The sequence below is a fragment of the Anas platyrhynchos genome, chromosome 2, assembly GCF_047663525.1.
Source record: "Anas platyrhynchos isolate ZD024472 breed Pekin duck chromosome 2, IASCAAS_PekinDuck_T2T, whole genome shotgun sequence".
NCBI classification, from domain to species: Eukaryota; Metazoa; Chordata; class Aves; order Anseriformes; family Anatidae; genus Anas; species Anas platyrhynchos.
Window position 1 is genome coordinate 99,047,663 of NC_092588.1, and position 17,357 is coordinate 99,065,019.

Genomic DNA, 17,357 nt, shown 5'->3' on the forward strand with positions numbered 1-17,357 from the left:
AACAGAGAGAGAAAATAAATTATCCCAAATCACATCAAACCATATCTAAATCCACAGAAATTATTTCTGAATGTTTCATTTCAAAGACTGCCTGGTACCCAACTTACAGATATTTACATAAGCTTTTGCATCTCCCTTAAAAATAGGGTACTGGAGTTCATGACAATGCTGATATTTATATGGGTGGTCCTGCCACCACTGGCACTTCTTAAACTAGCATTTCCTTCTATCATCCTTCTCATTTTGTCTTCTATATAGATATTTTGCACTCTGGTATTATACACTAAATTGTAAAAGTGCCCAGTGAAGTAAGGGCAGCTTGTTCTAAAGGACAGATTAAATAGGTTTAATAAGTCTATGTTTAGTTGTAGACAGCAGAGAGACCTTTTCAAATTTACCATGATAAAGTGTTTCACTGTTACGGAACACTTTCATGAACAGACTCAAAGTAAATCTATGCACAATTGTTCAGAAGGAGCTACTATCCAAATGGATATGGTACAGCAGTCTGTGGTCAATGAAAAGAAAACATAACGGGATTTTAAAAAGGAAGGGAGGAATATGAACAAAGACATTTTCTCTCTCCTGTTTCTACTTCCAGTGGAATAGCTGTGGCTTGCAACAAGTATTGCTCCCTTCTGCATTCCACAAGAAAAAAGAGCAGGGAAAAAAATGAATACCTTGAGCCAAACCACATGTGTAAATTTTTTCCCTTAACATAACTGTATGCAAAACACACAGCAATAGAGAAGCCAATAGACATATGGAAATAGCATAAAGGAGAAAGCAAATAGCACTCACATTAGAAAAGACTTTAAATTACAAATTGATGTTACATGGCTACAAGATCTCAAGCATGCTACTTTACAGCTTGGGCTTCCCAGGAACTAGGAGCAAGCTCTTGTGTGAAAATTCATCTAGCTTCCCAGCACATACAGCATACTTCATAATCATTGCAACTCAAGGCTTGATGAAAGGCTTTCCAGGAACAGGAAAAGGACAATGTTGTGGTTTTTATTTTTTTCCTCCAAGCGTTAGATAACAACAACATACAGCAGAGCTTGTATACCTGGATAAAAGCATTTCTAAATATTGAACATTAAATAGCAATCCCACACATTTGACACTGCAGTTATCATTTTGACATTCCAAAACCATTTACAAATCAAAATATCTGGCAGAGACATCTTGGTTTCTCCTACTTCAACGGGTGCATGGGTATCACAGTCAAGTGTTAACTCAGTCATTAATGAAGTTTTGCCATAAATTTTCAAGATTGTGCTAGCTGCAGAACTAAAGAGATATCTAGCAATGCATTAGCAGTCAAGGCTGCAGGTCATTTATAAGGCACATTCCCAGGGAAGGCTAGATATATTTTTCAGGTCAGCTGCCAAGCCTATTTTTTTCAGTGTTCTTTAGAATGATCCAGAAACCTGACAAAAAAATAAATAAAACATAAAGAGAAAATGGGGTCCTGTCATATAAAAGACTTTTATTCCTCCCTGACAGTTCTAATAAAATCAAAGGTTAAAAAAAGAAATGTGAAAAAATCTAGGGTTGCAGACATGATGATGGTGAAAGTGGTCACTGTAGCAGTGTCTCTGATTTCAGACTGAACGTAGTAATATGCAGGCTCAATTCTTTCTTTGCCTTTGGTGTTTAAAATCCAGGGTCTCCTAGATGAGTGCTCTAATACAGCATGTTGGTTTCTTTCAAAAGTGGTTTGAACTCAGTATTCTCATACTAAAACCTCAACAGGACTCACTGAAATGAAGCCTATGAGAGAATGGTTGTATGAGTTGGTGGTGATGACAGTCACAGAGAGTAAGAGGATAACTGAGAGGTGGGACCTAGATTATGTTTCAAGAATACACAGTAAGAGGAAAAATTGAATTTGATCCTCGTGTGAGATAGAAATAGGAAATTGAACTTTAAAATTTCACCAGGCAAAGAGAAAGAGAAATTTGAGTATGGCCCTCTGTCTAATTTTCATGCATAAGCATTAGGCAACTTGGTAGTAGGAAACCAAACTCATCACTTTATTCTTCTTCACCATAAGAATCAATATGGCCCTGTAGAGCTTTACTTGCAGCCAAAACTACAAAGTGAATTCACCTTGAACTTCAATATTTCCCCTTCGATTTTCAATTGAGCTTCATGCAGATTAACACAAAATGCAGTATCAGGTTGTACATGAATTCCACCAGCTCAGCACAAAGGAACAGTTAAATGAATCTCTGTAAATTTAGCCCTCCTTGCCCATTTTCACAGCTCCCAAAATATCATTAACACTTCTAAATATTTTCTGTTGGCACATCTGAAAAAGCTTTGCTGGGGTTTTAAGACTCTAGTAGTTTTTCAGTAAAAATCTGAACTAGATTAAAGCAGATGTCAACCTCAGAGCAGGAAGTTAAACCTAATTTTGGCACAAATTCCTCACAGGCTATTACAATTTTGGCTAGTACAACACAGATTCTCTTACCCCATGTAACATCATTCACAATATCATGGTTATCACAGTGAACAAAACCACAGAGGCAAGGTTAGCTGCACTGTTAGTCTATCCAGACAAAATCTGGGCTCTCTCACTGGCTAGCCAAGCCCATGCCCAGATGCAAATTCCAGTTTGCATAGTGCTATTAATGATACCCAGCCCACTGGAATCAGAAAACCTTTCTCTTCTGGCTCATTTACTTACTGGCTTTTCTTCTGGACTCCCATTGGGCACCTCTACAACCCTGAGGTCAGGGTCCACCTGCACCCTTGCCCTTGTGACAAACTGAATGACTGATGAACTGTCCTGAAAAGAAAGAACAAGAAGAACTGCATTTGGGGTGGGGTGGAGGGGACCATCAAGAGACCTCAAAAGAAAAACATCAAACATTTTCCAGTGTGATAAATACATAGAGATAACATGCAGCATAGGTGGAGTTGAGAGTTAAGTACAGTTATAGACAGCAAAGCACATTATGTGAGGTTGGAATAAAATGAGGTATATTGGACTTTAAACATAAAATTCATATTTGAACTTTAAACACATCATACATATTTGGCTGTTGTTTTTTTGTTTGTTTGTTTCCCATTTTTACCACAAAAGCAAAAGACAGAACATTGCCAATTACTACAGACAAGTTCAATATTAACCACCAAACAAAAGTTCTATTTGTTTTTCAAATGAACAGGAAAAACATACATGAAAGCTGGGATAGACTCAAATATAACCCAAGATGAAAACTACTTAATTATTTGAATTTCTGCACTGCAAATACCTTAAATATTCAATGTATATCTCCCCATATTAATATATGTTTCGCTTATATTTTACTCATTGAATTTTAGCAGACACATTCAAAAAATATTTTAATTCATAGGTTAGTCATTCAAATGCTGTTCACCCTGGGGAGGGTAAATGATAGGTAGCAAATGGCATGTGTTGGTGATACTGATCCAAAAAACATGGGTAAGCTTTGTATGTCTTTTAAAGGTGGAATGAATTCTTGCTATTCCTAGGACTGAACTCCCCAGAAGCACATTTTCCACGCTACATGCTAACAAATACCTGAAACTTCTCGCCTTTCTTCTATCTTCTGCTTTCAAATATGAACAAAAATCAGAAGACATGGTTGGTTTCAGCTGGAAAAACTCAGAGCTATGTATTGCTTTAGAAACTGCTCTCTAATAAGGAGTCCCTCCAATGCTTTTAATCTAGCTGCTATCAAAGACAGGTTTACTTTCGTAGGTTCATATTATCAGCTTTCTCCTCTGATTCTCTTGTATGCTAATAATTTCACAACATCTTGCCATAGCTACATATTCAGCATTTTTCTAAGTATAGGAAAACAGGGCCAATGTAGTACATCACTAGAAATTTTAAAGATTTGCTATTTCATTCAGTGGCTTCACAGAAGACAGGAATCAACTTGCAACCATTTGTTTCTTGTCACAAACATCAAGCTCAGCATTAATATGGTTATGATGCATCTTCTTTGAATAATAATCATTTGAAGTAAAAAAATTACAAAAAAAATGCCACATCGCTGTTTACACAGAGGGAATGATAGATAGTTTGTCACAGTTTACATGCACTTAGTCTACTTCTCGTTTTTCAGAATGATAACTTTCAGAAATCAATTCAACTTTCAGAATTCCCTAGCCTTAACACCATGCATACAATTAAGGACCTAATTTGTTGTTTCTCAATGTATAAATTTCTGAACTTAATTTATTTCTGTATAATGGGTAATGGCTAAGAACTAGGATTAACACCTCCATGCACACTGTTGATAAATAGATCTGTATTCTTTGACACTGTGATATTTTTTTTTATAACACACTAGTAAACAGAAAGAAGAATACACATCTCAAGTCTGCTGATGCACATAAGCATACTTGAGTTGGTATTTAAGACAAACAATGAAGGAAGCACATACCTTCTTCAGTATTTCTGTGTTCAGCAGCGTGTAAATACTTATATCACAAGACTCTGCTTTTGCTAGTGAACTTAAGTTGCAGTGTATAATCAAGCAGGACCTCCCTGGTCTTTCACAGTCCTACAGAAAATATGGAAAAAGCTGTTAGGCAAAGGAGAAAATCACTGAAAACTGTGTGACTGCAAACACTCCGGCTGACTGGACTCAATGGTCCTTGTGGGTCCCTTCACACTCGGAATATTCTACGATTCTATGACTAAAAGAGGCATGGTAAGCTGCTAAAAACTAGGTCTCCTGCATTGAAATTGCAGCAGCTTTCAAGATTGAAGACAGCTAGGTATCAAAACCTGCATGAAAGCAAGGCAGATTAATTGCAGCATCTAAGATCCAAGGCAGGCTCTGAGCATGGCACAGGGCCCTGCAGTCCCACCTGCCTTCAGCAAAGTATGGGTAACCAGAGCCCTTGTTCCAGTTGCACTCTGCCACTTCAGATACCTCCCCTTCCTTCTATCTATTTAAAAATCATATAATTAAAATCACTAGATATCCCAAACATAACTAGGTATCCCCCCACATCAGTATTAGCTTACACACAGCAGCTGCTCTAGTCAACTTAATGCTAGAGTTCTTCATGCTGATCTTTGCAAAACCTTTTGTAATATGCACTGTATGTTTAAATTTGTCATGGGTGGACTTACCAATACTTTTCTGCCAGACTTTGTGAAAAAAGCAAATATTGTGTGGAAAATATTTTCATTCTCTTGAGGAACAACACAAGGACTGCGGTTTCTGTGAAAAGAGCAGTTTCCTTTGTCCTGACCAACCTGCAAGCACAATTATACTCTCAATTATTATTCTGAATTACAATAAAAGACACAAGAAGAGAGGAATAACCTGTACAAAGAAGGCACCTATATCTGAGTTGGATGTCTGCACTCATATTAAGAGGCAAAAAAAGACAAGCTACATACCAATTTTAAGTCAGTTGTGTTACCCTGTGTGCTAATTTTCTTTTAACTGTATTATTTCATGCTATGGCCATCTCGACATTTTCATAGTTATTATCAGAACACGTGAGCAAAATGAAATCTTTGTGTAAATGCACAATCCTGGACACCACATCTGTTCTCCTACCTTCAGCATAAATAGTACAGAAATAATGAAAAAAAATATGCATCTTTAGCTTATTTACTTGTCTAAAAAAACAGATGAAGCTAACAAAGTGTACCAAGGTTTGATAAAATGATCTTCAATCAAGATAACCTTGCACTAGAAAATCCTTCTTACATTTTTCTGCTTATTAATATTCACTGAAGAAAATCTATTGAAATTTAATACAATTTATGACAACAAAGTATCAGCAAATTTCCCCTGTCCCCTATCCTTCAAAGCTGTGAGGAAGAGTTTTTCTCAGAAACCACCAAGTAATATTCTTGCGTATCTTGCTGTTAATGTCCCTACATCCTCTACTCTGAGGATGAAAACTTCCGTCTTACTTAAATCATAAATGTTTGAAAGAGGGGAAAAAAAAGTTGCTACAGTTATGAAATTACTGCGTGCTCTGCATCCAATTGCACATTAGCAGTTTTTAGCTGAGTTAGCCAAGGTGTTGCCAAAAAATAAACACAGATTTATCTAGATTTTAAATGCGATCTTCCAGACAAGTGATGGCTATGTCTCTCGGTAGGATGTAGCTTTTCTGCTTCACTGGTCCCCAGACTCTTCAGAATTTGTTCTTTGAAGTACGTATTAACAACCTGTCTTTACACAATCTGTTCTTACATTCCCATTAGATACAGACACAAGTAGCTACCCAACATTTACAGTCTTCTTGGGATCAACTGAAAATTAAGACTATGATGTTCTCTACTTGTTCAGATCATCTGGAATGAGTTTTCTTTATTTATTGTATCTAAGAGATACGCAAAGCACACTGACATTTATTTTCTTTGAACTTTCACATGGGAATTAGATCCAGATCTACCAGAAGGTTTATGTTAAATCAAGAACAGCAAAGAGTCAAGATCTATTCAGTACCTGCTCTTTCTTCCTGAAAGTTTGAATTACCAGACAGTTGGACAGATGTCATAAGATTCATGCAAGAGATATAGAGAGAACAGTATGAGCTTCTGCACTATCCCAGCTTTTGGCGTGCTTTCTAAATAGTCTTTCTGTACATTCTGTATAAACACAGTGTAAGAACAAGCTAAAGTAGAAATATCTCAGAAGACTGAAAGGAAATATCTGGCATGAAGCAACGTAAATCTGTTCCTCTCTCCTCTAAATGATTAGATTTTCTAAAACTGAACCTTGGACACACCTCATCCTTTTCAAAACTCTTTAGCTGTAACAGAGAAAGCCACCCCCAGGGGACTAAAACTGAATATAGAAATGCCCTTCCCTCTTTGCCGACTATGCAGAAATCCTGTGCAAGGCAGCTATTAAATTCAGGATCTTGGTCTCTGTCAGGAGGGGCACATGCAGGATCAAGTACCTCCTATCACCTGTGCTGTTCTGCAGCAGAGCAGTGGCTTGCTGACAGCCTGTTTTAGCAGCCAAAGGTAGAGACCGCTTCTTATATGAAGAAGGTAGACACTACTATCTGGTTAGCAGAATTTGGGTGAATTCCGCCAGGCAGCAATTTCATATTCAGGTGCAATCTGTTTATCTGCAACCAATCAGGATATGTTGACAGCCAGTGGGCAGGAAAAGATGTAATGCAGCTGAGAAGCTCTCAGGTTCTTTAGGCACTCTTAGAAATGCCAGGGCCACAGAGCTAGGAAAAAAATAACAAAAGCCTTAGAAATGTGTGGATCATGCTGAAGTAGGATGAAATCTAGCCTTCCCAAAGGACTGGCCACTGTTGTTTAATTGTTTTTGTTAGGATGGCTGTCAGTCATTTAAATTTCATTTCTCTTATTTTCGTCAATTTTCATTTGCATAAAGGAAAGGTTCAGTCAACCAGTCAGACAAAACTAAGTATAGTAATTTTTCATTAAACTCTGTCATCAACGAGGGATTCAGATGGAGAAAACCAGCGAGTTAGACAAAAGCTTTATGCAAACCTTTAAGCTGAGACTGAACTGCATCTCTGAAACACAAATCAAGACATGACCTCATATTTGAGTCTCTCTCTGTCCAAACACAGTACTACCCCAAGCACCTGTTTTTCTTCTTGCAACCAGCTTCATAATCTTGTACACACACAGAATTTCTGGAAATTTTTTAAGGGCTTTGCATAAGCAAATGCTTGCCATTTACAGAAGCAAGAACTGTGCAAGTAGATAACAAGCCTCTGACAACGTCTGGGAGTTGCTAGGTACATGACAAAATAGGGCTTGTTGGAATTTTCCATGTAGTCTCAGGAGCCTATTAGCAGGAAAAGGACTACTGACAAAACGATCTTTCCTGGACCTGGGATGTAATATTTCACAGAAGTAGCAGATGGGGGAGTTCAGAGCAGTGCAGGGGAAGTGGAAAGAGATGTTTATTCCCTTTGCACCTTGTACACAGTAGTCTCAGGGAAAAATCAACATCCAACTCCTAACACAAACAAACAGCAACAAAAATGGGGTCGGGGAACAGGGATAGAAGAGAGATTGCCCTAAATCCTGCACTGAGACTGCAGCTTGGGGAATAAAAACCCGAGCAGGGCACCAAGCAAACTGCTGCCTCCCAAGGAGGGACTTCCAAGGAGCCGTGTTGGAGCAGCCTCTGCTGGAGGTTATTTCATTCCTTTTTCCAGAAAGCACTCACCCATTTTAAAACCTGTATAAAATTATTTGCAGCCCAGAACACTGGCAATACAGTCCAATCTCCAACATCAAGAACAAAAGCAAAATCTTCCCACACAAGATTTTACTGACAATTGTTTCTTTTTACCAGATTCTCTTTGTGAAAAGTCATTCTAATTCTCTAGGAATAATTTGCCATATGCTGAAAAAAAAACACCTAATGTCAGTGCATCCTATGTATTATTTTTTTTTCTAGATTTACTTCAAGCCCCAAAGTACTTTTGTTACACTGCGCAGCCCAAGGTAAAGGGAAACATGAGAGAACAGCAGAGGGATAAAATGTACACCCATCATTGAGAGCTCACTTGCATTCTTGAACATCCATGGATGCCAGAATATTCATCTGCATTTTTCAAAGAGGAAGAAGTTATTTTGGGTGCCACGTCCTTTCAACACCTAATCAGGCCTGATTCCAGCTGTGGTGATTTTTAAGAAGAGATTTATCTACATACTCATCCAAAATCTAAGGAATTGAACACCACTATTCAATCACAGACATACATATGCATGTATTCTCCTGTTCTATTCAACGTGTGCATATACATGCAACATGCATAAACACGAAGAGATAAAAGTCTGAGGATTGCCATTGGTGCGTTGCACAACAGGTCTCTAAAGATTACCATAACTCTGCAATAGCTAGCATTATTTCTAATCTGTCATCGTGTAGAAAAGTAGACAATCACTTACGCTTCCTATCCTACCCATCAACAACCACACATTCAGACAAGTCAGTCTCCAGCTTTATTAATTTACTGGAACTCACTGTCCCATTACAGGGCCCATTAACATGACTGAGAGACAAAATTTAAATATTACAGCCTACACAGTGGGTTACTCTGCCAATTTTGTGTCCTCAGCACAAACCACTAAGCTTCTCAGAGACAAGACGTAACCACTAGAGAAAGCATGTGGATTACTTCATGCTTTAAGAATGCTGTATCTGCCAAAAGGAATTAATTCCCATAGGGCTTCTTCAGTGGATGCTGAATATTTGAGAAGTCTTGCAGAGCAGGGGCAAACCTGTAACATAGCAATGATTTTAACCATATCAGCTTACACTATCCTTAAAAGAAAGTGGTGGGAGGACATTTCAGAGTGAAGGTTGTATGTAAAACATGTCAAGTATTTGACATGTTTTATGCAATGACAATTTGACATGTTTTATGATGCAACACGTGCATCACATCCTTAAAAAAAAAAAAAAAGCATAGGATATTTAATAGGGCTGGACAAATGTTGGATTTGTTACATAAGACAAGTATCATCCTCTGACTTGTCCTGCACGTGCATGGATTTATGGGTTGAGCTTGGTGCTCTAGCAAGGTAGTACCAGTGCAAGGAGGACAATCACCATTTCTCTCCTAGAGAACACAGAGGGTAACCTAGCATCAATGCAATACTGCCTGTATTCCAGGTCAGATATAAGTTCATTTGGTTTGGGATTTCTAGGAGAAATAATATATTTGCAGCCTCAGTACATTCACTTTCTCCTGTCAGCTCTGTCTCCCACATTAAGGGGACACATAACACCCTTTCTTCTTATCTGTAGCTACTCTCTAGACTTTATCTCGAACTGTTGAACATGCATCAAAGATGAGAACCTTTTTTTTTTTTTCCTAAAGCCCTGTATCCTGCACAAGATGGCAATCTAGGAGAGGGGAATGAAATACAGTTTCCAAACATTAGACTGGAAAGGTCAGCTGAGGACCAGGTACAGAAAACTGGAAATTGGCAGTTGGTATGAGGTTAAGTATGTGCATACGATACAAGTCCCTTGGAGGAATGAGACTGAAAAATGAGAGGAAAGTAGCTGTCGCTCCCAACAAAGCATTAAGTACAATCTCCCTGCTGTGTTGCTGCATATAAGAAGCTGAGCACTAATCCCATATTTAATGTTTGGCATTTTACAAGATAAACAGGCAAGCAAACGTCTTCAGTCTGTTCCTTATAGACAGCGTTAGATTTCCACTAATGCAAAGGAATTCATTATAGTATTAGAACTTAAAATTTCCAGGCTTTTCCAGTAAGTCTGATTCCCCTCTTGAGCTGAATCATCATCAGTTGTTAGTGAGAGTCTGGAAGCCAAGAAAACTAAGCTAATACAAAACAAGTAAGAAGGCAAAATCCAGTGGTGAGGGCATGTGATGAGACCAAACCCACCTTTGAACAAGGAAAAAGCATGGGGCCAAGTTCAGGGAAAACATCATGAGACACAAGATACTTGGAACAGCAGACTCAGCTGCAGAAAACATGACCAAGGGCTGAACGCAGGTCAGTTGTTTCACAAAATTGTTAGCATTGTTCAACTCTGAAACAGATGCCTTTCTCATCAGCCTTGGAGTACGCTGGCTCCAAAGGATAGTTTGGCTGTAGTCTTATTGAAATTGCTGCCAGATAGTTTATACATATTTCTGCTTATTTTTTTTAAAGCTTTTTTACTTTTTTTTTTTTTTTAATGTATGTATGCCTAATCAGTGGTTCAAGTTTGCAAATTGGATAATAAATAACAGATCCTCTTTTATTTGTCTTTCTTGCTAACCATAGTGCATTTACCCTAATATCAGGGAGAAAATGTGTATCTGTGTCCTGACTCAAAGGCACTGATTCACCTGATAGCAGGTGAATGCAACAGAGATGAAATGATAGGCATGGCAATCTCACATGTCACGCACACTAAGGAAAAAAAAGGGCTCGACAAGAAATTCCAGACAAGGTCAGACTTTCAACAGTAGACAAATAAGTTATGTAAATATGTTATTTGAGTACTTGCTCCATATGCCAAAAATGTTTAATATTCACAGATAATGAAATATGTTTGAGTCAGAGCAGTTCTGTTGATTCTAGCAATAAATTTAAGAGCCACTGAAACAACAGAGAAGATTTTTTTTTTATTAACCCATTTTACACAACACTTGAAAGATTTTGACTGAAAATAGCAACGCTGATAAGGAAAAGCAGTACTCCACAGACTCATCCAATAGGGAAGCACGCACGGCCATGAGGAAATGCAAAATTTAAACAGCAAAGTAGAGATGTTAAAGCATTAAATTATGATAGAAAAGTACCCCACCATAGCTCTGATTCCTGCTCCTTCAGCTGGAAGGGGAACACCAGAAGCACATTTGGCCAAAATCTGTGCTAACCTGTCAGAAATGCTTGCAAGATGTACTTTTGACGTGCTTAACTGTGTAGCTTAATTAAAGAGCTGGGTTAGATCAGCATAATCCTGAAGCACTTACCATCACCAGACAGGCACTGGCCCTGCAACCACATTGTGCATATTTAGTGGAACTGCACAGAAGCACTACTGTTAAGGGCTAGTGAGATTTACACGGTTTAGTAAGAAGAGCACGATTTTCTGATTTAAAGTACCTGACTTGCAAGACAGTGGTTTCTCTCCAGGACAGAGGGCATCACCACATGAATGCAGTGGGAAGAAAAACTGAGCACTCACATCTGTGCTTTCCACAGAGAGTTCAGGCATAAGAATGAATACCTTACATGGAAACTAAAGTGACAATTTACGTTTAACATGTGCTTCTTATGATATATAAGCCTTTAACAGCTGAAACACAGGAGTCTTTGACATGCACAATCCCTCTCCCTGTTATGAACTACTTAATCAACACGAGGTATCAAAATACATCTCAAGGTACATCTCATTTTAAAAAGCCTCTGAGATCACCTGGAATTCAGTGCTCTTTTAGTTAGGTTTCAGCTATATTCATTTCTAAAGCCTTTCCTATGATGCAGAACACATCTTTAAATGCACGAGATTTCTTTACCTACTTGTTGGACTTTCCTCATGGGCTGTGTTAATATTAGGATGAAAAGCTCTGAATAGGAAGCAGATAAATACATTCCCTGCAGGGCTTGAACAATTTGGATGGACATTTCACCACAGCAGATATTTGAATGCATTAGAAAGATATATAAAATCAGTCACCCCAGGTCACTTCAGAGGCAGTGGAGAGAAGGTGAAACCTCCAGTGAAGAGTCTCGTTCATCTATGATAGACACCTGAAGGTTAAATGAGTCATCCTCATTAAAAGAGTAAGTATTTTAAGTTACGTAAATGTCCTTTGTTTCCAGGACATCCTCAGAGTTCCCATTTCTCCAAGGAATGGTTTATTAATACTTTTGATGTTATTTGGTACCTTGTCCAAGATGGGAAGGCAGCAGAGACATCCAACACAACGTGCTTATTCACACTCAGGCACATGATCCGTGAGGGAAACTCTCCTTTCATCTTTCTCCATTGGGAGATTTTATACACACAAACAACATTGCTTTCAACTCTTCCTTAGTTTCCAAATTATCATTTTAACCAAGTATCTTGTATGTTATTTATAAAAGAAAAAGGCTAGCTTATGATTCAGCATTTAAGGCAGGCATGTATGTTAAAACAATTAATCAGTCAACTCTTTCCTGAGTTTCCTCCTTCATTGTTTTTTGGCAGGAACAACTTCAACCATTGGAAAATGATGAAAGAATGCAACTCTCATATTCATTCAATAACTAAAATACAATTAATTTACATTAAATGTTAAAAATGTTGACTCATCTTCCCTCATTCAGTAGGTCCTTCACAAGGGAATTCTCTGTCTAGGAAGCTTAAAAAAAAGCCTACTGTATATTTTTTCTATACCTCAGCAAAACTTCTGATTACTGTGCTATCTACCAAACCTCCTGCTTCCTTTGTGAATCCTCTTATGAGCTGGTTTATATATCCAGTTCACTTGGTAAGGCTTCTTTCTTTACCTGAAATTCAGTTGTATAAAAAGACAAACCAGGCATCTTTTTCAAAACTGGAATCTCACACAGAATTTTCAAGACTGGAATTTCAAACTGGAATTTCATGAAAATAGGAACTATGGACATGACTTCTGTATAGCAATCAAATGGTTCCAATAAAGCAAAATGTCATTTTTTTTTTTCCACTTTGGATTTATTTTAAGATCCTAGCTCAGGAAACAATTTTATGGCCAGGCACCCTTTCCTGTATAACAAAATCTTAAATGAGAAATGAGTTCCTCTTCACTGAAGGAGCTTCAGTTTATCACGCTGACGTTGGGAAGGTGCTTATGAGAGCTCTTTCTGAGCCGCTTTGGGCTCCCATTTCCCATGCCTAGAGGTGACCATGCTGTGCTGGAACATGGTGTACGTTCTTGCCTCTCCTTGCAGTCATGCCAGGGCACAACAGATGCACCAGTTTCTCCTGCAAGTGACAGGGCTCCCAGGAAAAGTCTGATTCGATTGCTATCATGGAGATGCTCTAAATGGGTGGTGGTGGGGAACCACCTTCAACTCCTATGCAAAATGTTTTGGAACAGTCATTTAAAGAAGCAATTAAAGTGAAGGAGGCAGGAAGGTCACCAAGTTTTGTACAATACACTCCCTGGAATGAATAATTTCCTGCAGCAATCTAGCTATGTCTTTTAAATACAGTGCCAAAATATGTGTATGTGACTGTGAGTATAGCGTTCACTGAAATGAAGAGACCACAGGGGGGATGACTAATACAAAGGGCTAAAATAATTCTTGGTGTAAACCCAAAACATTCCTACACAAACATGGTATCAATGGTGGCAACCAGCAGCAGCATAAATAACTGCTGGAACCACATTTTATTACGTAAAGTACTATCACCAAATATTTGCATCTTCACATGCTGGAACTGTGTATATATGCTTTCAGAGCCAAGACCTGCAACTTCAAAAGACACAAACTAAACGATTTTAAACTAGCTGCCAACAAACAAGGGGTTTTCTACATCAAGATAAATACAAAGGTTTGCCTTAGTAAGTGGAGCATGTACTAGTGAGCCTGAGAATCTCATGAGGTACTTCAAAGAGCACTCACACACAGCTACCATTTCAGAGAGCTCTGGCAGTCTCCCTTTGTATACAGTTTTAAACATCAGCAGTGCAGTTGCCAAAGCATCATATTCTTATGCTGGAGTATAGCAAACTATATATAATAAGCAGGCAGAAATTACATTTATGTTTTTAAAAGTGCAAAGATCTCTCAAAGATGCAACTGAAGAAAAAACACACACAGCCTGGGACCTTTCACAAGACGGTAAGCTCTAACTCTTCTCTTGCACGTTTTCCTGCTCCTCATAGATGTTACTGTGCAAATGGCAGGAAGAAGAATGACATGGGTGCTACACAAAACTGGCCTTAAAAATGTAACCTGTCATCAGCCACGAAGGACTTGAGACTCTGGAACTCACTCCATTTTACTTTTTCAACATTCACATGAATAAAATCATGTTTATTTCAAGAGCTTTCCTTATTGAACATGACAGGCTACTCTACAGTCCCATGCTCAGGCAGCCATTAACTTCAAAGGCAACTTGCAAAGTGAATTTTTTTCAATTCCTCCATGCTTCTGAATTTCCAGCCCAGCTTTTACTGATACCCAGTTTTCATACAGGCACAATCCAGGTCTCACCTGCTCAGACAGAAGGAATGGAAATAAATATGCCAAGCATAATAGGACAACTGGAGGAGATTTGTTTGTCCTTCCAAGAGAAGGATTCTTTCCTTTGGTCTCAAACCAAAGAGTGAGGGGAAAACTGGGCCAGGAGCGAGAGACTTGAGATAACTAGCACTCTCAAGGTGAGCAGAAGCAGGACTCACAAGACCAAAGTTTAACCCATTTCTTTCTGGAGATAAATATCGAAGACTTAGTGGAAACTCAAGAAGAATAGATTTATTTATTTTTTATATTGTCAGTGGAGACAGGCAGATGCTTTTACAAAGTTACTTCTATTCCTACTTCTCTCCATTAATTACTAGTAATACAACATTGTAATTAAAAATATTCTATTACTAGCAATTACTACAACAGTCATTATTACACTTAGGTATCAAAATTTACATGCTGGGAGTAACTTTCTCATCAGAAAACTGAAGACTGTACTTCTTTTCTTCTCCCTTTTTTTCTCAGAATTTCCCTTTATTTCATCATCCAGACTTCAAACTCTTTGAAGAGAATGAGCTTCAATGTCTGCACCTCAGTTTCTAACAGGATTCCTATCTCAGTAATGTTAACTTTTTTTTTTTTTCATCCTCGGTGTTGATTCATCTAAACATGCTCACAGAATCATTGCTTGCTGGCCTGCATGATGCTTAGAACATAGAAGAGTTCAGTTCAAGGGACCTACAAAGATCTCGTCCAACTGCCTGATCTCTTTAGGGCTAACCAAATGTTAAAGCGTGTTATTGGTGGCATTGTCCAGACACCTCTTGAACAATGACAGGCACAGAGCATCAACCACCCCTCTAGAAAGCCTGTTCCAGTGTTTACCATGCTCATGGTAAAGAATTCTTTCCTTATATCCAGTCTGAACCTACCCAGCGCAGCTTTGTGCCATTTCCTCATGTCCTGTAATCAGCGACCAGGAAATAGAGACCAGCGCCTCCTTCTGCACTTCACCTCCTTGGGACATTGTAGGAGGATGCTGCAAGGAGGTCTCCTCTAAGCCTTCTCCTCTCCAGACTAGACATGTTTCATGTCCTCATAGGACATGCCTTCCAGCCCTCTTACCAGCTTTGTTGCCCTCCTCTGGACACTTTCAAGGACCTTAACATCCTTGTTTATATTGTGCCCAGCGTTACACACAGTATACAAGGTGAGGCTACACCAATGCCAAATATAGCAGCAGAATGCTTGCAGTAGCAGCTAGCTTATTCCAAAAAAACATGAGTGCATGGGGCCCTTGTTACCAGAATTAAAGCTGCACGGTGTGAACCAGGACAATTATCTGAACGACTTGTCAGCCCTGCAGAGCCTGGTTCCTCCAGAGGAGGGGTGAGGATCATCTGCTTGCATTGCAACTGGCTTCTGGTTTAAACAAATTATGTCTCCAGTTGTTGGTCCCTTGTTCCTCATAATTGTGTTCACCTTTGCTGGAAATAAAATAAGTGGGAATGCAACAATCCTATCCAGTTTCATAAAGCCAGCATTGGGGCAATCCTGGATTTATTGCTAATTTATCAACAGCTTCAGGAAATACTCTGGTTAATTTGGTAGGAACTCCCATAGTGAAAATTTTTCTGGATGCCCTGGAAAGCAGCTTCTTGGCTGGCAAGTCAAGTAGTGCTTCCCTTGCTCTCCAAATTATCTGGATACCCAAAGGAAATTATTAATCTTTCAGTTCAAAACCAAAACACAGACAAGTATAATGAGCCTTGTTTTCCTTTGTGAAAAAAACAGATAATCAGTGGCTTAAAGAGCAGAGAATCTACATTTCTGTTAACACTATCTCTCCTGTACTCTAGGTGAAGCTTTCAGTGTCATCACCTGTACTGTGACAATCCTAACACTTTTACCAACAAGCTCAGGTATTTCATTAATTATGTTTTTAACCCGCCTTAAAGCTTCTCCAAGAGAGCAAATACAAAAATACATAAAAGCAGTTTGTCTTACTGGCTTCCAAAACATCATCTACCACTGCAGACTGACAAATACTATGCAAAATCAATGTCAGTGGTGAAATTTACTAGTTAAATTCACTTGCAAAATTTCTAACATTTCCATGTTGTTTAAAATTTCTGAAAGGGGTATATTCAATTGTTAAGTCTCTAATTTTCTTTCAATTATCAATTTTCTTCTATTTCTGGATTTTACTGTTTACTTATTTCCTTTCTTTTATGGGGGTTTTGTTGGGGATTTGTGCTGCATAAACTCCCTAGACTCCCTTGAAAAGAGTCTGAACATCTCTAAAGTGGAGCTCCGGATGTCAAAATATCTTTGTGACCTGAATTCCTCTGAAAGAAAATCTTAAAGTAGTTTCTGCAATAAAGCAAAAGCTTAGAGCAACAGGAACAGAGGAAGCATGAGGGCTGTCATTTCCTCCAGGAGCAGCAAGGTAATAATTCATATTAACACCTCCCAGAGATGTAGACCATTCCAGCAGGCCACATGTGACTTTCTTCCTTTTATTATTTTTTGTGATGGAATGAAAGGCTAGATCAGTCAACACAATATGAAGGAATTAGCTCCTGGCATTATCCTGTGAGGTTTATGTATATCTGAGACACAAACTCATACTTACTATGCTTTTTTACCCATAAGTTTCCCTACCATACTACACACTAGAGAAGTGCCGAAAGCCTTATTA

The 17,357-nt window shown here is 38.5% G+C and overlaps 1 protein-coding gene across 5 annotated transcripts in view; it reads right to left on the reverse strand.

Moving 5' to 3' along the window:
- ITGA9 (integrin subunit alpha 9) overlaps window positions 1-17,357 on the reverse strand; it is a 233,597-nt gene that overhangs the window by 28,479 nt on the left and 187,761 nt on the right. For 4 of the 5 annotated variants that reach the window (XM_072033282.1, XM_027451383.3, XM_072033285.1 and 1 more), the window contains 3 exons: window positions 5,129-5,254; window positions 4,431-4,550; window positions 2,699-2,800 (listed from right to left, as the gene is read on the reverse strand). In XM_072033282.1, the coding sequence (XP_071889383.1) occupies window positions 2,699-2,800; window positions 4,431-4,550; window positions 5,129-5,254 (348 nt within the window). Of the gene's footprint in view, window positions 1-994; window positions 1,434-2,698; window positions 2,801-4,430; window positions 4,551-5,128; window positions 5,255-17,357 lie in introns of those variants that run through there. The other variant, XM_072033284.1, reaches the window with a different exon arrangement.